The 22,262-nt window shown below is 42.1% G+C and overlaps 1 protein-coding gene across 2 annotated transcripts in view; it reads right to left on the bottom strand.

The window, feature by feature from the left end:
- The window catches only part of YWHAZ (tyrosine 3-monooxygenase/tryptophan 5-monooxygenase activation protein zeta), a 34,817-nt gene extending 26,571 nt beyond the window's left edge, over nucleotides 1-8,246 (bottom strand). Inside the window, exons 1-2 of one of the 2 annotated variants that reach the window (XM_049853814.1) lie at nucleotides 8,063-8,246; nucleotides 4,415-4,719 (exon numbers count right to left, since the gene is read on the bottom strand). In XM_049853814.1, coding sequence (XP_049709771.1) covers nucleotides 4,415-4,708 — 294 coding nt within the window. In that variant the 5' untranslated portion in view covers nucleotides 4,709-4,719; nucleotides 8,063-8,246. Of the gene's footprint in view, nucleotides 1-4,414; nucleotides 4,720-7,729; nucleotides 8,004-8,062 lie in introns of those variants that run through there. The other variant, XM_049853815.1, reaches the window with a different exon arrangement.
- Nucleotides 8,247-22,262: the final 14,016 nt, after the last annotated feature.

The raw sequence follows: 22,262 nt of genomic DNA, 5'->3' as shown, positions 1-22,262 counted from the left end.
TGTAATTAATGTCACTGAACCATACATGTAAAAATGCTTCATTATACACATTTCACCACGATTAAAAAAAAAGACTGTGAACTTTATTACCAAAAATTTCTTCCTGGAAGGGATTACAGTATGTACAATGTCACATTGCTTACACTTCCATTTGAACCCTATCAAAAGCCCCATTTGAAAAAGGTATATAAATCTATCTATAAAGCAGTAAAGATAAGTATAACACTGCAGAATTCCTTTGAGGCCCTTCTTCCAATGAATGAGCTACTAATTTTCATCTTAAAAACAATATATAGCAGTTTTTAAGGCCCAAGGCAAATTGTAATACTCAGATTAAGGAGGATCTGCCTAGTTTCTTACCTTGTTCCCTATGTAATGGCCATTCTGTGGGCTGGAGGTAAAAATTAGTGCCCAACAACCACACCTTAAACTGCCCTTGGCAAATAAAAATGTACAGTAGCGTAATAAAATGCAACTCAGTCAAGTTAACTGAATCACTATTAGGATTACTCAACTACTGTTGCCAACCGTTCAAAATGTTAGACATACTATTTACTAATTCCTTTCCTATGCCTGCTATAATGACAGGAAGCCATTCTCTGCCCTAAACAGTCAGGCTTGCACTGTTATCACTGCTTTTAAGCTGAACTTAAAAGCTGAGATGAACAGAAGGCCACAGAAGGTAGCGCTTTACTTGATTCTCAATCTTCACACAACCTGATAGGAGGTAGGAGGACAGGGCCTTCCCCCATACCAAAAGAGTAAGAATGGTGACAATGACAGGCTGCACTGAGGTGAGATCTCATGCATGTTAAGAAGATACCCACTTTTTTTTGGGGGGGGGTTGCCTTTAAAAGATTTTGAGAGGGTACTAGTCATCTCACTGAATTTTTATTCCAAAATTTTATCAGTTTGGTTTGGTTGCTTTTCCTCCTTAGTATCTGTTAGGGATATTGATGTTTGATGTCCATGTGATGTCAAGGAGTCTGACTGTCTGCATGGTTGTTTATCATTGCCCTGATCCTTTCCAACCACCACAGGAAGAAAGGGGGAGAGACATTACTCCCATTTAATTGAGTTCAGTTTTCTCAGAGGGACTTAGGCCAAGTAGCTATTAATAGTAAAAAGTTGCTTTGTCTCAATCTGGAGCTCTTTTTACGTGACATATTTTGAGTCTGAATTACGTATCCTGGTATACGTTTCCTCATTTCATCATCATCACGTGCAAGACAAAAGGACTACCCAATTTTTGGCTGCACGTCTTACAGGTTTACACAGAAGAGGTATTTAAGGATCACTAGTGCTGGGCCCCTCCCCCACCTCCCTTTCCCCACTACCTAGAGAGCTTTCGGTCTAACTAACAACTAAGCATCTGGCAGCAAAGGCAGGTTGCATTGCTACGTTTACTGCAATTTCAAATTAACAGCACGAGAAGGAAGAATCTCGAGTCATCCTGCAAACAAAAACGCCCATATTGTGAATACACTAGTGACCATTTTTCAAGGTAACGCTCCTACAATGCTTCTGAAATAGTCACAGTCCCTACTCTTTACCTGTTTATTAAATGGCATAAATTAAATAAATACTTGATAACTGCAAATGAGTTACCAGAACTCAGATCTCTAGAGATAAGCTCCTTTTTTATGGAAGGAAAGAGGATACTTTCTTTATTATGATACCCGTAAAAAAAAACCTGTTGTCATTGACTCACAGCGACCCTACAGAACAGAGTAGAACTGCCCCACAGGGTTTCTAAGGAGCAGCTGGTGGATTCAAAATGAGGATCTTTTGGTTAGAAGCCAAGCTTTAGGTGTTCAAAATAACAAAATGAAGTATGGCTCATCACTAATGCCACTTGCCAAAGGCACTGACTCCATGAGAGAATTACGTATTTTTAAAAACCAACATTCTGGAAAAAAAAAAAAACAGAACTGATATGTTCACCAGATAAGTAAGATCTTAAAATATATAAGCATATTAAAGCATGCTAGCATGAACACTTTACTAATCCTCAAGTAGAATGGCTCAAATTTTTTTTTTCTCTAGGAGAAGTATCAGTCCTGCTACATTTTATTCTTCCATTTTACTAGTAATGGGAAAAACGATTTTATGCAAGATGTTTCCAGAGTCAACATAAACCAAAGAAAATCAAATCCACCGTCATCAATTCTGACTCACTGCTACCCCAAAGGACAGAGTAGAGCTGCTCCATAGGGTTTCCGAGGCTGTAAATCTTTACAGAAGCAGACTGCCACATCTTTCCCGAGGAGGAGGAACTGGTGGGTTCGAACCGCTGACCTTTCACTTAGCAGCCAAACACTTTAACCACTGCGCTACAGGGGCTCAAGAGTCAACATGCCCTCCTAGAAAAAGCTGGTAGCAAAAAGAAGCCCTCTTATAAAGAATCACACTGTCTATTATTATCAATTTTTCCCAAGGTGAAATAGAAAAAAGACTGAAAATTAGCCATGCTGCTAGCCTAACTCTATTACCTTATTCATTTTATGAATACTTGAGAGCATCTCTTCCTCCATGTTCAGAGGTATGAATAATGCAAAGACCTCTAACAGAGCCTTACTCTTGAAAAGACCAAGGCTGAAACCAGAAGATTGCTGAAAATTCTTTAACCTTTTGTATGTAAAGAAATTAAAGTTTAATTGATCTAAATTTTCGAACTGGGAATTCCATACAGACTTTTTGAGAAGCCAGTGCTATTCTAAACATGGGTAGTAACCAGTGTCAATCCCCTTAATAATCTTTTCAACAAAATAAACCTATTTAGAACTTAACCTAGACATTAACATTCACTCCTTCTAAACAGTAATTTTTTTTTCTTGATAAGGAAGCCAAAATGAAGTCAAATCAAAGGTGCTAGTCTTTTCCTAGGAAAATTCTCACACTTACAAGAGTTTTATACTTTGTGTGTGGAAAACATGCAAATACCTACCTGGGATCACAAAATAAGCAGCTTGTTAGTAGAGGGTAAATGTTAACACACCCTCTTTTACTTCTAAAATTGACTTTTGACTTAAAAGTAATTTATAACAAATCCTTTGAAACCAAAATACAAATTACGCAACCTATCAAGTACAATAATTGGGAGAAAAACACCAAACTGAACAAAATTTAATTAACATGTAGAAAGATACTAGTTAGTTAAAAAGCAGGGAAAAACATTTTTATTATAGAAAAAAATGACTAATTTTCAAAACTTAAAATATTGTTGCCTTAGTAAATCACAAGATACACATCCGTCATTCAGCCTCAATAACAGCATTACTTTTCTCATCTTAGAACTATGATGTAACAGCTGTCAGTGTGTCCAAGACAGCTGCCACATAAAACTTTGTGACTGTGAACTGGTATTAATTAGTATAAAAAAATTACTGTTCTTTAAAATAACCTGAAAAAAATCATTTGTGAAAAATATTTAGAAATTAGAAATTTAAACTATTTCATCAGTAATTAAAGACTAGAGTAACCAAATACTGTCACAACTTAAAAAAAAACCCAAACCCACAACCACATCAGAAATAATTCCACACTATTCATTGTAATAGTTCTTACCTGAACAAAGTTCAAATACTAAGGATAATCATTTAGTAAAAGAGCCTTATCCCAAAAATTCCTGATTCATTAAAAAGAAAAGTATTGATATGTATAAGATATTATATACTAATGGGTTAGATCATCTACCAGTTTATCCTCAAATTTAAACTTTTCAGGATCAAAAAGCCATCGTTTATGAGACATGATTAAAATTAGCCAAAATGTACTATAATTCTTTTAAGCTTTTAGATAAGCAGTGCTTCAACACTGTAGGTGCTGCATACTTAAATACTTCTTGACTGAACTTGAAAATCCAGCCTGAGTTACTTGTAACCTTTTATAATGGTTGTCAGTGGTTAAAGTTGACTTCTAACATTTAAATGCAGCAAGAGGCAAAAGCTCTGTTGAAGCCAGCATCTTCTGCATGGCTGACTCATTACGTTAAACATTATAGCATCTAGTCTAGGGAGTGGTACTGTGTCTATTATGAGTCTCCTATTACATCTCTCTTACAAAAACAAAGTATGCTAAACCCAAGGATCCATGTATATACATCTAAGGAAATTAGCTCTAGAACTACTACATGTATTATAGCTATAATTGAAATGGTCACGTTAACAGTTTATCTTTCCAATTAGTAAAAATCAAACCAGCCTATTATTTTTATCAAAATTGGTAATCACTGTTGCATTTATTTTACACCATTTTATTAATGACACCTTGAAGACTTCTAAATTTAGAACACTCAATTTTTAAAAGGAAAAGAAACATCAGAGAAAGAAAAAGTTGAGAGTAATGTAACTCTACAGAAAACCTATATTAAGGTGAAGCTTTTTTTAGTGATGCTAGACTGAATGTTTCTCACCAGTACATCATTGCAGATATCTCTTAGCTCGGTCTCAATTTTCTCTCTGTATTCTCGAGCCATCTGCTGTTTTTTCTCAGCACCTTCCGTCTTTTGCTCAATACTTGAGACGACCCTCCAAGATGACCTACGGGCTCCTACAACATTTTTATAAGCAACTGAAAGAAGATTCCTCTCCTCATTGGATAATTCAGCTCCTTGCTCAGTTACAGACTTCATGCAGGCTGCCATGTCATCATATCGTTCAGCCTGCTCAGCCAGTTTGGCCTTTTGCACCAGCTCATTTTTATCCATGACTGGATGTTCTGCAGAGGGGAAAAAAAAAGTAGCATTTAGATAATAATAAACAGACTCAAATTATACCTGTTGTAAATAAGCTTCGTCAACACCTCAAAGAATGATCAAAAAATATATACTCTGCCATTAACATCAGTTCAGGGACTAAAATTACATGATCTTGTCTTTGTTCAGCCGATCCTCATTTCACATAAAGTCAAAGCACACTTGGTCAAGAGGCTGACTTAAAAACCACCACTTACACTTGGCCAAAATCTCAACTCTAGTTAGCAGTATCAATAGTGAATCAAAATTAAGAAAGTCTTCTTTCTTTACTGAAAACACCAAAAACCAAATCCACTGCTGTCGAGTCAATTCAACTCATAGTGACCCTACAGGACAGAGCAGAACTGCCCCCATAGAGCTTCCAAGGCTGCAACTTTTACAGAAGCTGACTGCCACATCTTTCTCCTGCCAAGAGGCTGGTGGGTTCCAACTGCCGAATTGAAAACACAGCCTTCAAAATTTACAATTTCTATCATACTTCCAGAATCATGATTCATGTTAAATTAATGTAATTCAGCTCATTTTACTCTCGTAACAGCGGGTTCTTATCGGGAGCATTTAATCTTAAATTTTAGTTGATATCATTCCCACCCCAATTCTACTGGATCTTTCCAACATTTGCCAGCTGATCAGAGCATGACAATTTTATGGGACAAATGACCAAATCGCTAGTTCTAAGATATTTTGAATGTAAAACATAACCAAGAATCAATACCTAACGGACCCTAAGGCCTCATGCACCCATACCTTGTTTATACACACATATTTATATAATAAACATACCCATAGTGGAGTCCTAGAACTTCAACTCTTACTCACCCAGGAGCACTAAAATTCCACATTGGAAGCACTTAATATCTCCAAGTGTTTCCAATGTCACTGTCCCAGTTTAAACATGAAACTATTCCAGTTTCTAGCAGTCACGATTTAATTGAATGTTACCACTCAAGCTGCCCTTTTCCATGACTTCACATGTCTTTCCCTCATTGTAGAGCTCCCTAGACTTTTCATTTTACCTCCTCTACACTTTTCCTTAATGACATCTTTTTGAAAGGGGCTAAAAGCACATAAAGATACTAAACCATGCAATGATCCCACAGGATAAACAATTTTAAGGAAAAACTTATAGCCTAAGGAGCACTACTAAAAGGTGAACATTAGAGCCACTGTCACCATGGGAACTAAAAAAAAAACCAAACCAAACCCAGTGCGGACGAGTCGATTCCGACACATAACGACCCTACAGGACAGAGCAGAACTGCCCCATAGTTTCCAAGAAGCGCCTGGTGGATTTGAACTGCTGACCCTTTAGTTCGCAGCCGTAGCACTTTACTACACCACCAGGGTTTCCCCATGGGACCTAAACCTCCAATATGATATCCTTTACCTTCCCAGGGAAATCCCGCAACTATTTCCCCCACAAATCACAATAAACCAACCAAAACCAAGCCCACTGCTGTAGAGTCGATTCTGACTCATAGGTCCCCGGTATTTAAACAAGTAATCAGGTAGCGTGGATATGTGATATACTGTCTCAGTGTGTAAACTACTTAAATATTGTGATCGAGTAATCCTCCCATCAGTTCTCGAAATTATTTTCTCTCCTAGGAACTCAGAAACACTCATCGGCTAATGCTGTTCCTCCCCCAAAATCATTTAAAACCAGTACAAAGGTTTTTCTTCCCAACTCTCCAGTACAAGGGGAAGCGGATTAGACTTCTCACAGCATAGTGCTCAAAAAGGCCTCGCCTCTATATTGCGGAGGACTCGCCGCACCCATTTAACCCTTAACCGACTTTGGATGTCGTGTTTGGTAATAGAAAACGGCAGAGAGTGATTTTGAACTGTAAATCCTTCCATCCAGGCTATCCGCAGCCCACTCTCCTTGGCCCCACCCAAGCTTGTGCCTTCGCACAAGTCCCCGACTCTCCCTCTTTGTCATGGCGGATCTGTGTCAAGGAGCCCAACCTACCGCAGAGTGTTAACCACCCCCCCCCACCGCGCCCTCCGAGCAAGAGGGAGGAGCAGCCGGCGCCCCGCCCCGTGCTGGGGGGACCGCCCGCCCGCCCGGGGGCCGGGACGCCAGCGCCGCCCGCAGAAGCGGAACCACTACCAGTCTGGCCGCGGACACACCCCACTCTCCCACCCGGCATCTCTTCCGCCACCGGATACCGCTGGTGCCCATTTAGAGAGTCTGAGGTCCCGACAGCTGCAGCAGGTGGGGGAGGGGGAGAGCCACACCCAGCAGAGCTGGCCCACCACCGGCTGTTAAGCTCGGGCACACCCGCCGCAGAAAGCAGGATATCTGTCCAAAACCGAAGGCAAGGCCTCTCCAGTTCTAGTCCACCCGGTGGCAGATCGAGACACCGACCCACTGTCTTCCCCATCCCCTCCCGACCTGATCTCCCGGTCCCCCTCAGCGCCTCCGCCGCCCATTCACATGTAGGAAAAAAAGGCCACCTTCATCCCCCACCCAAACCGGGTACACTGAAGTCCCTCCTCCCACCGCTGAACCCAGGAAATTCAGCTCCAGGTCCCAGGCGAGCCCCACCCCAAACCTTCCTTCCCGTGCTCTGCTCACCCACGGCCCCCGAAGCGCCACCTCCCCCAGGCCTAGCTGGCTGACAGCTCCGGGCAGGGCCCCTCTCCCTCCCCGCTGCGCCCCCGGCCGCTCCCCGCCGCGCCGCCGCCGCCCGGGGTGGGGGAGGGCCGGCCCCGCCGCAGCAGCGCGGAGCGCGGAGGCTGCGCCGAGGAGAAGGGAGGGAGGGAGGGAGAGGAAGGGGGAGGGGAGCGCGGGCGGCGGGCGGCAAGCGGGGAGCGGGGAGGGGGCGGCCTCACCTGCGCCACTGCAATGCCCGCAGCCACCTCGGGCGGAAGCGAGGAATGGGGCACCGAAGGAGGGGGGCTGAGGGGTCACGGGGGCGAGGGCAGGGGACGGATGGGGCCCGGGTGCCTCGGCGATAAGTCGCTCACCCGAGGACCCGGCGGCCGGGTGAATCCCCGGGGATCTCGCGTGTGGGCGCGTTTTCTACCCCCACAGACTGGGAACGAGGGAGAACCAGCGCTTATCCGGGCCGAGTAACTGATCCGGAAGCAAGCAGCCGGAGGCAGCCGCGAACCGCCTGCCCGAGACCAGCGGAAGAGAAGCCGCCGCCCGTCTCCGCCTGAGGAGACTCCGCCTCAGCGCCGCTACGGCGGGGCAAGCCGGGGTGAGGAGATGTGGAGCAGGGAAAGCTCCCACGTTTTCGGAAGGCTGGTCTGCGACAAAAAAGAATGGAGCGAGGCAGCGGCAGTCGGGCCCCTTACCTGTGTCCGGAGTGGGTGGCGGCGGACGGACGGGGGCTCAGCAGTCTCTGGGCGGCGGCAGCGGCAAGGCTGAGACTCTGTCCCTGGATCTCGCTGCTCACAGGCTACAGCGCTCCGCAGACACGGGGTTTCCTCCAATCACCGGCCCCGGCAGCAGGGGCACCACACGTACGATGACGTCAAACGCTGCTATGGCAACCGTTGATTGGTGCCTACAGCTCTGGGGGCCCAGCGCAACCGCCGCTCCCTAGCGCGCGCTCCCTGCCCGCCCGCGCTAGAGGGCGAGCGAGGAGGAGCGTGCGTCTTCTCCCTCTACCCACACTCCTCCCCACTCCGCTCAGCTTCCAACTTCTCCACTCTTGTCCGGGGCAGGAAACTTTTTTTTTTTCCAACACTACCCCCTACCTCGCTTTCACCTCGGATCCCCGACACTCTCTTTATCTCCCTTCAACCTCCGGCTCACTTTTCCTCTCAATTCAAAAAAAAAAACCTCTCAACTAGAGGGAAGGAAATCTCTCCCCACCCCCACCTTAGCTATTCGTTCGGTCCTCCTGCGCCTGCGCCAGTCACTCCTTCCAGAAAGGGCTCCGGTTCAGCAACATCCGGGACCTTTCACGTTTCCCCCCCACCCGTCTCCCGCTGCCTGCCTGCCCGCCCCGCCCCCCGTGCTTCGCGGTGGTAACTGCTCCTGGCTGTCCCGGGACTGAATTACGAGAGTGGCTCCGCAGCTCTGGCATTATGATCGGGATGGTGGGGCAGGGCGCGGCCAGGTGGTCAGGGAGAGGGGGCGTTGCGAGCTCCCTCCCCCACCTCCACTCCTGGCCGTTCCCCAGCGCTAGGCGAGGCCGACCTGGGCGCGCGGCCCCTCCCTTCCGCCTCGCGGGTTTACCTGCTGGCTCGGGGAAAAAAACGGCCTTAGCCCTTTTAAGGCTAGGGAAAGACTGAGGTGTCCGGCCCCCGAGTGTGGGCTGAGTGACGGGGAAGTTTTCCAATCGGGAGCCCCGGATCCGCGCGCAAAGACAGCCGCGAGGGGACAATGGGTGGGCGCCGACGTGGGGGTGAGGTGGGCCGGGCGGAGCTAGAGGGAGGTGAGGCCTGGAAAGAGACGCTGCGGCTTCCAAAAAGCCTACAGTTCCCGAGGGGAAAAGACAGTCTTAGATGGGGGGCTTGAGGCGATCCCGAAAGCCTTAAAATGAAGGCGGCAAAGAAGCAGAGTTTTGAACACACTGGTTCGTTTCTCACAGGTTAGATTTTTCTATCCCAATAAAGCTTTTACTTGAAGACCTCATACTGCAGTGATTTAAAACGAAAATCATTACCTTTTATTCTACTGAAAGCAAGTATTGAGGGTTGTAGTAGTTCCCAGAGTCCCCTGTTGACCCGGCTGATGGTAGAAGCTGGCCGCAGGCAAGGTGAGCGGGAACCAGGAGCCCAGAAGACTGGGGGAAGGAAGGGTGACCAGTGGCGGAAATTGCAGGTGCCTCACAAGCGTGCCAACCTAAAACGGTAGGGCCTCTGCCAAGACAATTTAAGGAAGTTCAAAGAGATAACGAGTTTATAACCAAATGTCTCTGTCCCCACTACCTTCAAATTTGTTAAAAGAATAGTCCTGGAATGACCTGCAAAAACCACTTGCAAAAGTAACATAGCAGTGAGAACCGGGAACTCTTCCTACTACCCTGGCCTCTTGATTCTTCATCTCCGTGTTGGCCTCTTGATTTCTGAACATATCTTTATTTTCAGCATAACGCATTTTTCGTAGCATCTTTACTGAACAGCTACTAGGGCCCTGCCCTGGGTACAGGTGGCAAAAGAGCCTGATGAGCTAGCACAGCCTCTTTACTGTTCAGTAGAGTACTAGATTTCTCAGCAGCAGATGCACGATATGATTCCTGTCCCTACCAGCACCTTGTCTTCTATGTGATGAGTACAGTGGATAGACTGTTCTACAAATACGTTTCACCTGAAGTCACAACTGGCGTTTGGATAATACAGGTAGTTCCCGATTTAAGGCTATTGCAGTTAAGACAAACTAGGCTTAACCACTGTACCCCCGCCCCTTTCTTTTGTACATTTTATGGTTGGTAATATTTTTTTTAACATGTACTACGGAAACCCTGGTGGCATAGTGGTTAAGTGCTACGGCTGCTAACCAAAGGATCGGCAGTTTGAATTCGCCAGGTGCTCCTTGGAAACTATGGGGCAGTTCTACCCTGGCCTATAGGGTCGCTATGAGTCGGAATCGACTCCACCGCACTGGGTTTGGTTTTTTGGGTTAGCGTTTACTACACACAGTGTTGCAGCACTTAATCTGTTGATACTATATCTGTAAATTTATCTGTAATGTTTCCAATCCCCAAAGACAAAGATCAGATTTATAAAGATACTAATAATAAAAGGCAATAATATTGAAAACTAAAAAGAAAATGAGGTATTCGACTTATGTCAGGACTGACTTACCCTGGAGTCCTGGGAACAGAACCCTGTGGTAAGTCGGGACTACTTGTAACTAGTACACTGGGAAGAGTTTCCAGTGACCAGTTTAATTTCAGTGTTTTTTATTTTCTCCAAGTTTCAGCAGAGATTCATAGTAGGCTGAATGGATGAGCAAATGGATTGGGTTTTATTTCTGAGATGTTAAGTTTACCATTCTTTGACTCCCAAGTAAATTCTTTTAGGCAGTGACTCACTTAAAATGACTAATATATTAAAAGCTAATTTTTAAAAAGTTGCTTAAGTTCTGTGCTAGGCACCAGAAATTTGAGAGGACATTAAAAATAAATCTTTTTAAAAAAGGAAAATTGACATTTCTTTATGTCTCAAATACATGCCTATATAGAATATATGCCTTTTTAGAGGAAGCAAAAATTTCTCTGCATAAGTAAATTGTGAATTTACTTTAGGAAACAGATAAGTTAGGTTTTTGTCTCATGCTTTAAGTAGCAAAACATTTTTTAGTGAAATAGGAACTGTTAGGTTTTTACATACTCAGCATGTTTGTGGAATAAGGGTGTAAGGAGACTGCAGAAAAGCAAAAGTAGAAAATGTCATGAAAACCCCAGGTGAAAAGTATTTTGAGGAATAAGGAATAACCTATGACAGTGATAAACAGAGGAGCAGAATAAGTAGAACCTATGACTTGAACTCTGAGAAAATTACTGAAGACTTTCACCAGTAGCCTGACCTGTTTTAGTTTCTTCCCTTCTCAACTTTGTTACCTCAGGCAAGTTGCTTAACCTCTCCATGCCTCAATTTCCACATCAATAAAATACTGGTAATAAGTATTTACCTGGTTAGGTGGTGCTGAGGATCAAATAGTAATATACATAAAGTGCTTAGCAAGATTCCTAACACAAAGCATTCAATAACTTGGTTATCATTTATTTGTAAATGGTTATATCTGATGTCTCTACCATTCAAAGGATTGTGAAGATAAGGTCAGCGGTTTGAAACCACCAGCGGCTCTGCAGGAGACACATGTGGCAGTCTGCTTCCGTAGAGATTTACAGCCTCGGAAACCCTATGGGGTGGCTATGAGTCGAAACCGACTCAATGGCAGTGGGTTTGGTTTTTCTTGGTTTTATATATTTAACCCCCATGTGTCTGTCAGTTTTTCATACGGTGGGGGGGCTCTTGTGTTGCTGTGGTGCTGAAAGCTATGCCACTGGTATCCTGTGGATACGCATATCCTCTGCTTACCCTTCCTCCCAATCAAGTGATTATCCTGATTACTGAGAAGAAAATGTATCAATATCACATAATGGAGGTAAAGAAGAGTATGTCTGGAATGCAGGAGATTCCTTAGGGTGTCTCAGTACTATCATGCCCTGTGATTAAAGTCAATGGAAAACTACAGCAACCCAATTCTGACATGACTACTAATGGCCCAGACCCTTCCGGAATGAAGGTTTGGGTCACCCCACCAGGCAAAAAACCATGACCAGCTGACGTGCTTGCTGAGGGCAAAGGGAATATGGAATGGGTGGTGAAGAAGGTAGTTCTAAATACCAGTTATGGCCATATAACCGGTTGCAGAAACAAGGATTGTAATTGTTATGAGTATTTCTCCATTGTATGTGTGCATCAAATATTTTTGTTTTCTTCAATTATAAAATATAAGATGTAAACAGGGCTAGTGCATTTTCAGTTGTATGCGTGTTAGTTGTATCACGTTAGGCACAAGTATAACTTTGTAATTGTCTTTATTCAGAGAATATGTATGGTTTGTGGAGACGTGTACAGGTGCCAAGTTGACAAGGGGTGGACTGTCGTGGTTAAGATTGTGTGTCAACTTGGCTGGGCCATGATTCTCAGTGTTTATATGTGGTCACCCCATAATGGGATCTGCTGTGAGTAGCCAGTCAGCTGAAAGGGAGTTTCCTTGGGCATGTAGCCTGCGTCCAAATATAAGTGGACGTTCTGGCTTTTGCCCTCTCTGGATCCTGCAGCTGCCTCCAGCTCTTGGGACTTGAGGTAGCAGCTTATTTGCTGATCTTGGCATTTGCAGATCCTCATAGCCTATGAGCAGGAGTCCTGCTCTCCCACCTGCTAATCTTGGGTTCGCCAGCCCCTGTGGCTATGTGAATCAGGAAAAGCCTCTATCCTAATCCACAAACTTGGGACATTCCAGCCTCTACAATAGTCATGTGAGCTGTTTCCTTGATGTAAATCTTTCTCTCTTGCTATATATATGCTTTACTGGTTTTGCTTCTCCAGAGAACCCAGCCTAAGACATATTACATAGTAATATTTAACAAGTACAAACCAAACCAAAACCTGTTACCACCGAGTTGATTCTGACTCAGAGCGACCCTATAGGACAGAGTAGAACTGCCCCATATGGTTTCCAAGGAGTGCCTGGTGGATTTGAACTGTGGACCTTTTGGTTAGCAGCCATAGCGCTTAACCACTACGCCATCAGGGTTTCCTGACAAATACAAGTACTCAGTAAATATTTGTTGAACAATGAATGAGTATGTGAATGAGTGAGTGAATTAGATTAAGAACAACAAAAAACATAGCCTCATACCATCTGCTTTAACCCGACCAGGATACATGTGCCCCTCCTCTACCTTTTAAGTTTTAGCTTAAGCTTATGGCTTTAGAGCAGGGTTTCTCAACCTCTGAACAATTGTCATTTGGGATCAGATAATTTTTCTTGTGGGGGCTGTCCTGTTCATTATTGTAAGATGTTTAGTAGCATCCCTTGTCTCTACCCACTAGATGCCAGGAGCAACCACTCCTCCAATTCAGTTGTCCCACCAAAAATGTCTCCAGACATTGCCAAGTGTCCCCTGGGGCTCAAAATCACCCCTGCATGGGAATTACTGCTCTAGAGTTATCACTGAAGAGAGATTGGAAGTGCTCATAATACTGGACCAGAGCTGGTCCAAAATTTTGTAGTTCTTTATAAAATATCTGATTTATGAAAATTGAGTCAACATATGTTTCTTTTTCCGGAAACTAAGTACTTAGTTAGGAGCCCTAGTGGCATAGTGGTTAAGAGCTCATCTACTAACCAAAAAGGTTGGCAGTTTGAATCCCCCAGCTGCCCCTTGGAAACCCAAGGAGGCAGTTCTACTCTGTCCTATAGGGTCACTATGAGTTGGAATCGATTCAATGGCAATGAGTCAGAGTCCCTGGGTGGTGTAAATGGTTAAGAGCTTGGCTGGCAACCAAAAGGTTGGCAATTGGAGTCCACCCAGAGATGCCTTGGAAGAAAAGCCTGGTGATCTACTTCTGAAAAATTAGCCACTGGAAACCCTATGGAGCACAGTTCTACTCTGACACACATGGAGTCAGCATTAGTAGGAATCAACTCAACAGCAACTGATTTTTAAGCATATGCAAAAAATCATCATTCCTTATAAAATGGTCCAATTAATATTGTTGCTAAGTGTGAACAAGGATGATACCCTGACCATCTCTAGATTAACCTTGGTGATTTCTCCCATGAGTCTGTTTTTGAAAGTGAAAAAGCGGTTACTCTCACAATAGAGCAGCCCAAGGAACAAGCCTTCCTAGAATACGCCATGCAAGGTCTTTTGCAGTTCCTGTTGCTTCTGGCCTGAAACCTTTCTTAAGAGAGTCCTATAACTTGCTTTCTTACTTCATTCAGTTATCTGTTTAAACAGCTCCTCATTAGAGAGGCCTCCCAAAACCAACCTTTAAAAATAGCTCCTCTCCCCTATCTGGCACTCCCATTCTCAATAGCACTTATTGCCATTAGACATACCGTATATTTTGGTTTTGTTTGGTGTCTGCCTCTGTCCCACTAAAATGTCAGCTCTAGAGGTCAAGAAGTCTATCTTATTCTCTGCTGAGTCCCTGCACCTGGGAACAGTGGGATGAATGAACAAATGAATGAGTGAGAGAACAGATAACACATCTGCTTTATGGCAAGGCAAAAGTAGAGGTTTCCTTCACCGGTCACTCCATCTTTCTGGAACTCATAATAGAACAGAATGATGAAGAAAACAATTAGTCCAGGCTACTGCAAGTAGTTTCTTGGAACACCATAGAAGTGCAATAAACAGATCATCTTTGCATTCAAAAATGAGAGATATGACAGCTCCTTCTGTGGAAAAAATATACGCAGGAGGTGAGGAGGCAAGCTGTATATGGTAAGTTTTACAAAAGTTGCCCAAATTGAGAACCAAGGATAATTTGTACAGGTTTAATTCTCATCTTTTCATCTTCTTCTACAATGAAGAAATGACCTTCGGCATTGTCATCTTCAAATGCAAAGGGTACATTCTTTAAGGAAGTGACATGCCAGATCACCTGTGATAATGGGGGCTTACTGCAAGAATATATTGGCAGGCAAAGCATTTGTCATCTCATCAGACAGCAGCAGGGCTCCTAGGTCCTCCTGCTCTCTGGATAACTCCGTTGCAGCAGGGGGGAATGAGAACAATAGCCCAATCCTTTAGGGTTTAGCCTGAGCAGTGCTTTAACCTCTTCTTCACTTAGCTTTTGTGTCTTTCCAAAAGAGAATATATTGGGTTGGTTTGCTCCCATTCAAATGGAACAGTTTCACATCAAGACACCTCCAGCCTTGTATGGCTGCCTTTGCTCATGGGTCAAGCCTCTGGTTAGCTTCATTGGTTGTAGCTAAAGAGTATGGTTGGTCACTCAACACAGAGGGCACAAGCCATGGCAACTTAGGCAGAAAATAATCAGGCTACTTTCAGTAAAAGGCAGCAATGGGCATGGTGGGAAGAGATTACAGCCTAACCAAACTATATCTGTTGACGGTAGTGCTGTCCTATTTATCAGAGTTGTCTTTGACCTCTCCTTTTGTATATCTGATCGATCACCAAGTCTTGTCAAAACTTCTCTAAAAGACCTCTCAGATTCTTTCCTTCCTTCCCTCTTGAGATAGACACAGGCATGCATTTCTCAGATCCCTCTTCAAGAAAGGACTTGCTGCCCAAATGCAGGGTGTGTCATTGCCCAACAGCCCCTAGTTGTTCACATTCTTCTTGGGGTGGGGGTGGGGGATCCCCAGCCAATGACTGAGCAATATAGTGGTGCAAAGTCCTAGCCATTTCCACCCCATGCAAGGTCCCTGTACCAGGCAATATTTGTTGCAGGGTTGAACTGCTCCTGGGGCTGGCAGATTTTGTCAGGTCTGCATCACCTTCTGACTGCCCACCATGCCCAGTTCTGTTTCCTTTCCTTTGCTTTTATAGGTCTTACTCCCCAATAATCCTTTTGTACTCCTAACTCCTTCTCAGCATCTGCTTCCTGGAGAACCCAAAAACGGTTCCCACAGACAAATTAACTAGCATCCTTATTTCCACTTGGGTGGCATCCACACTGTCCCAGCGGTTCTCAGATGCTCCCCATCCCAACTCATCCTAATCCTGTGATAACCCTCCCATTGGTAACAGTGGCTCCCTTCCCCTAATCCTAAAGGCATGTCAGTTTCCCCCGTGTGAGATGTGTTGCACAGTTTGAAACAGTATCTCAAGACTCAGCACCCATGCCAGTGAGTCTGATATTCCCCCAGAAAGAGTAGAAAGCTCTATTGACTTTTTACCTAGAAAGGAGAGGTTTAAAGGGAAACACACATGAATAACTATTAGGTGGAGAAAAAAAGTAAAATGGGTACAAATCACCAGGAAGCATATTTTGGTTCAATATTAGAATTCTTTTTCTTTCTTTCTTTTCCTCTCTTCCATTTTCTCTTTCTTCCTTTGGTTCTTTTTTAAAACAATTAAAAGTATTCAGCAGTAGAATTAGTTTCTGTCTGACTTAGAGAGCTCCTGTCACTGGGCTATTCAAGAAGCTGGATTCATTGAGCAATTTAATAGCATGAATTCTACAGTTCAGGTTCTATGATCCTATTGTGAATTCTACATTCTTTGCTTGCTGCAGGTGCTACAAAGAAGATAATTGTCTTTTACTCTAAGATTTAAAATCTAGTTAGCAAAACCTTATCTCAAGCAGGCCTTCTCTGAAGTCACACTGTATAAAGAAAACTGTTTACAATATTCACTTTCAATACCAAATCTCTGTGTAGTTTTCCAATATTTGTACTCTTTAAAACATACATAAAAACTAGCACTGAGCTAGTGTGCACACACACACACACAATGTAGGAAGCAGGAGGGCTCTTCTTCCTGTAATTCTCTTCCTGGACCACAGGTTTGGAATGACTAGAATTCTTTGACTTTCTGGTCATGGAATAAGAATCGCCTCTTTCTTTGAGCTTTTGCCTAGGTCAAAGCTAGATTAAAATGCTTAAGGGGAACTATTAAGAGGTTGTGTTGCAGGGAATTTTCATATTTGAAACAGTAATGAAAATTGTAGTTTAAATTAAAATTTTAAAGAGTTCAAAGGCGAAAAAGAAACTAAGAAATCAACAATTACAAGGATAATACCCAAACTCGTTAATTTCTTTTCAATATGTTAATTAAAATCAGAGTTATGTTAACAAATATCAATATTCATTTTCTACAGTAATGCATAGAACATCTTCAGGAATTTTTAAATATTTTTTTAATTGAATGGAATAACCAATTGGAAGAAGTCAGCCTCTACATCTTAGACTGTAGGGGGGAAAAAACCTAGATGTGCTAGACAGATCACATACTATTCAATTCTGTACTATTATAATAATTTAGATGAGTAATATCTGCAATGATATCTACAAACATAGCTGAGGGTAGGTTTAATAGCAAGATTAAGATTTAAAAGCATCAATTTAGTTTTATATTAAGTAAAGCTTAGCATACAAATAAAAACAAGGGTCAGGAGACCTTAATGGCTAAAACACCAGTGTCAGAATCTGGCTTTTATTTGAATTCAAACTCTTCTTCTTCATAACTGAGAAATCTTGAGGACATTACTTCACCTTTATGAGTCTCTCTTTCCTGGGAAAAAAGACTAAGGAATCTACCTCATATTGGTTTTGTGAACATTCATATGTAAAACACTTAACACACAGCCAGGAATATAGTCAGTGTCCAATAAATAAAAACTATGTATGACAAAGCATAACCTTAAATAAAAATCTTGTGACAATTATGACTTTTAATTCTTTTTTTTAAGTGGTTAACTTATACTATAGACTATTGTTAGGTGCTGTAGAGTAGGTTCCAACTCAGAGTGACCCTATTGCATGTTGTTCATGTGTCTTCCACCACGAGTCTTCTAGCCTCCTAAACTGTGATGCCTCACGGTTTAGGAGCCTAGAAGTCCAAATTCAGGGCGATGGCTATAGGGGAAGGCTTTCTCTCTCTATTGGCTCTGGAGGAAGGTTCTTGTCTCTTCAGCTTGTTTCCAGGGTCCGTGGAGAGCTCCATGTGGTTTGATATCAGTCTTCTCTCATCTCTCCTCTGCTCCCCTGTATGTTTAATCTCTTTTATATCTCAAAAGAGATTGACTCAAGATACACTCTACACTAATCCTGCCTTATTAACGTAACAAAGAAAACCAGTTTCCAAATGAGATTATAATCACAGTCATAGAGATTAGGTTTTACAACACATATCTTTGGGAGACACAATTCAATCCACAGCAATATCATTCTTGGCAGATGTCAGGCAACTTCGTTGAATACTTCCAATGGTGGGGAACTTATTCTCTTTGAGGTGGCACATTTCACTGCTGAACAGCTCAACATCTGCAGAATTCTACTTTATTTTAATGGAACGTACTTTAATGGTTGATTTATAACGGTGGAAGAAGAGAAATTGCCCTTTGTTTCAGTAGGCATTTTAACACTTTTCACAAGGTGATTGACTGGTACTCCTGTGTTGGCATAATGGATCTCGGGGTACCTTGGGGAGCTTGGCCTGGAAGCATTTACTAGATTTGATGAAAATCAAGATGGAAGACTCCGCTGCCCTCCATCCTTCTCTAGTGCCACTACCCTTCTGCATTTGTGGCACTTACTGCCATTGCTAGAGGAAGCAAACTACAAGATACATCTTTTGCAACTCATAGATGCTTTTTGAAGTTAGAGGAAGGAATGATTACCTTTGGGAGAGGTCAGAAAAACTTATTAGGAAAGTTATTTACCAAAATGACAGAATGCTGACTTAAAGAAGTTAAGTTAGTCACGTTGGGTCAGCAATATGAACCATCAAAATATTATATTCAGTTTTATTAATACCAAAGGATGAGCAGTAACCACAATGTTTTTAGTTACTTTGTTTTATATACATTTTTTTTTTTAAAAAACTTAGTGCTGTACATGGAAATCCAAATATACACATCAAATAAATTAGGAAAGTTATTCTCATTTTTTTTTTTTTTTAAATGAGGAGCTATTTTCATTTTCTTAAAGACTTAAGATTCCTTGAGCCTGGGAAGAATCACTTCAGGGTTCCTTTGAAGGCAAGCTCCCTTAAAATATCCAATTGGTGTTTTAAAAAAGACAACTAAGAAGACAAACAACCCAGTTAAAAAAGAAGAAAAGATAAAATCATGAAAAAAATGCTCAACGTCATTAATCATTAGGGAAATGCATTTTAAAACAAATGCAATCCCACTACACACCCACTAGAATGGTTATAATCAGAGACTGACAATACCAAGTGTTACAAGGATTTAGAGCAACTGGAACTCCCATACATTGCTGGTGGGAATGCAAAATGGTACAGCCACTTTGGAAAACAGTTTGACAGTTTCTTATAAAGTTAAATCTACGTTTAACTCTCTTGGGTAGTAAATACCCACAGGAAATGAAAGCATATGTCTACACAAAAAGCGGTATGCAAAAATTCCCAGAAGCTTTGTTCATAATAGCTAAAAGTTAGAAACAACTAAATGTTCAACAACTGGTGAATAGATAAATACATGTAATGTATCTATACAGTGGACTAATACTCTATAATAAAAAGGAACGAACTGAATAGACTCACACAAACACACTTAACTAATTTTTGACAAAGGCATAAAAGCAATTCAAGGAAGGATACCCTTTTCAACAGGTGGTACTGGAGCAATGGATATCCATACGCCAAAAGAAAAAAAAAGAATCTTGGCCTAAATTCAGACTTTATATAAAACAATTACTGAAAATGGATCACAGACTTAGTATAAAACAGAAAGCTACAATACTTAAAAAAAAAAAAGACAAAATCTTTGGGATCTAAGGGCAGGCAAAGAATTCTTAGATGTGAAAAAAGCACAATCTGTAAAAGGGAAAATTGATAGACTTCATCAAAACTAAAAATATTTGCTCTGTAAAAGAACCTGTTAAGAGGAAAAGATGACATGCTATAGACTGGAAGAAAATATTTGCAAACCAAACAGCCGATAAAGGACTCGTATGTAGAATACAGGAAACCCTGGTGGCAGAGTGGTTAAGCGTTACAGCTGCTAACCAAGAGGTTGGCAGTTCAAATCCGCCAGGTGCTCCTTGGAAACTCTATGGGGCAGTTCTACTCTGCCCTATAGGGCTGCTATGAGTCGGAACTGACTTGACAGCAGTGGGTGGATGTAGAATATACAAAGAATTCAAAAAAATCCAATGGTAAAAAAAGGAAAACAATCCCACTATAAAATGGGCAAAAGACATGAACAGGCATGTTACCAAAGGATATACAGATGGCACATAAGCACATGAAAAGATGTTTAACATTATTAATAACCATCGGGAAAAGCAAATTGAAACTCCAATGAGATATCACTACACAACTATCAGAATGGCTAACATAAAAATAGTGACAACAACAAATGCTGGTGAGGATGTGGAGAAACTAAAACACTCATATATTGCTGGTAGAAATGTAAAATGTAAAATTTCTACCAGCAATGTATGAAAAGCAGTTTGGCAGTTTCTTATAAAACTAAACATTAAATTATCATCAACCCAGTGATTAGACTCGTAGACATTTATCCTAGAGAAATGAAACCTATTTTCATATAGAAGCCTGTACACAAATATTCATAGCAGCATTATTTGTAATAGCCAAAAACTAAAAATAACCCAGATATTCTTCAATGTGTGAATGGTTAAACAAACTGAGATACATTCAGGGCTTTGAACGGGTACAAATCCTTGCTAACAATTTTCATTTTCACCCCATATATACTGAATCAGAATCTACAGTTTAACAAGATTCCTGGGTGATTCTTATGTATAACTTCCTGGGAACTTGTTAGAAATGCAAATTCTCAGCTGGGAGCTTGTTAGAAATTCAAATTCTCAGCAGGGGATCAAACCTGAATGAACCAGCTCCCCGGATGCATCTATTCTGTGAAATACTTACTACTTAACAGTAAATTGAAAAAAGTGAAAAAAGGCAGACACAAATACTACATAATGTTTGATTTCCTTTCCGTGAAATTCTATTTATACAGAAAAAGCAAAACTATGTGACAGAAAGAGGATCAGTGGTGGCCAGTGGCTGGGAGGGAGAGGTGATTGAATGCCAAGGAACATGAGCAAAGTTTTGGAGTGATAGTATTTTTTCTATCTTGAACTTGGTGGTCGTTATATGACTGTACAATGTGAGATTTGTCAAAACTCACCAAACTGTACACTTAAAATTGGTGAATTTTACCGTATGCAGGTTATACCTTAATAAACAAGACATCATGCTTGGTAAAGTAGAGGGTCAGCAAAAAAACAGGGAGACCTTCAATGAGATGGATTGACGCAGCAGCTGCTCAAACATAGCAGCCGTTGTGAGGATGGTGTGGGACTGGGCAACATTTTGTTCTATTATACATAGGTTGTTATGAGCTTGAACTGACTTGCCAGCATCTAACAACAACAATATTGGGAAAAAATTTAAAAAACACCTAATACATAAAATACAGTTTCTTTATTGTTATGAACCATTCATTAAATAATTTATAACTTTTTCCAGTGTACAAAGCAACTCTCTGAAACATAATTCTTATTTTAACAAATTAGGAAACACAGACATAGGAATTACCCTAATAATAGAAACCAAACCCGTTGCCATAGAGTCAATTACAACTCTTAGAGATCTTACAGGACAGAGTAGAACTGCCCATAGGGTTTCCTAGGCTGTAAATCTTTACAAAGCAGACCGCCACATCCTTCTCCCACTGAGTGCCTGCTGGGTTCAAATCACTGACCATTTGGTTAGCAGCCAAGCACTTAACCACTATACCCCCAGGGCCCCTACCCTAATAACAGGTACTCTCAATAAATATGATAAAATATTGTGGTGCATAGGTTTCCTTTATGTGGGTTTTCTGGCCCTAGGTTTGCAATTCTTCCAAGATGATTGGTCAGGTTGTAATCTGACAAGTGATTGGTCTGTTTGCTTTCTGCATGGGTGGCTTACATTGGATTGGTCAATTTGCTATTCATTTAAGTGGCTTGCAAAAGATTGGTTGTTTTACATCCACCTTAACACAGATTGGCTCCCATTCTGCCCCCCTCCCCCCCGCCAGTCCGACCTTTACCCACATTGGTTAGGAAGCCTACATTGTAATTGACGAGAAATACATGGGCTAACCCATAAAAACCCTGGAACCTGAGGACAGAATATTTCTGATCAAGAGGAGAGCTGTCTGAGAGTCGGTCTGTGGAAGACCTGTTCCAGCCGGGAGCTTATCTGAAGCTGCCCTGTTTCCCAAGGGAGAAACACACATTTCTTCAGGGACCTTCCCAGACCTACCCCTATTATCTTTCCTTGAGTTGTGAGTTTTCCTGACATTGACCCTGAGTTGCATCCTAAATTGTATCTTGTTACTTCTGTGTTGT

Source organism: Elephas maximus, chromosome 15 (genome assembly GCF_024166365.1).
Source record: "Elephas maximus indicus isolate mEleMax1 chromosome 15, mEleMax1 primary haplotype, whole genome shotgun sequence".
NCBI lineage: Eukaryota > Metazoa > Chordata > Mammalia > Proboscidea > Elephantidae > Elephas > Elephas maximus.
Note: the sequence above shows the minus strand (reverse complement) of the source record. Positions and strands in the feature narration are given on the sequence as shown.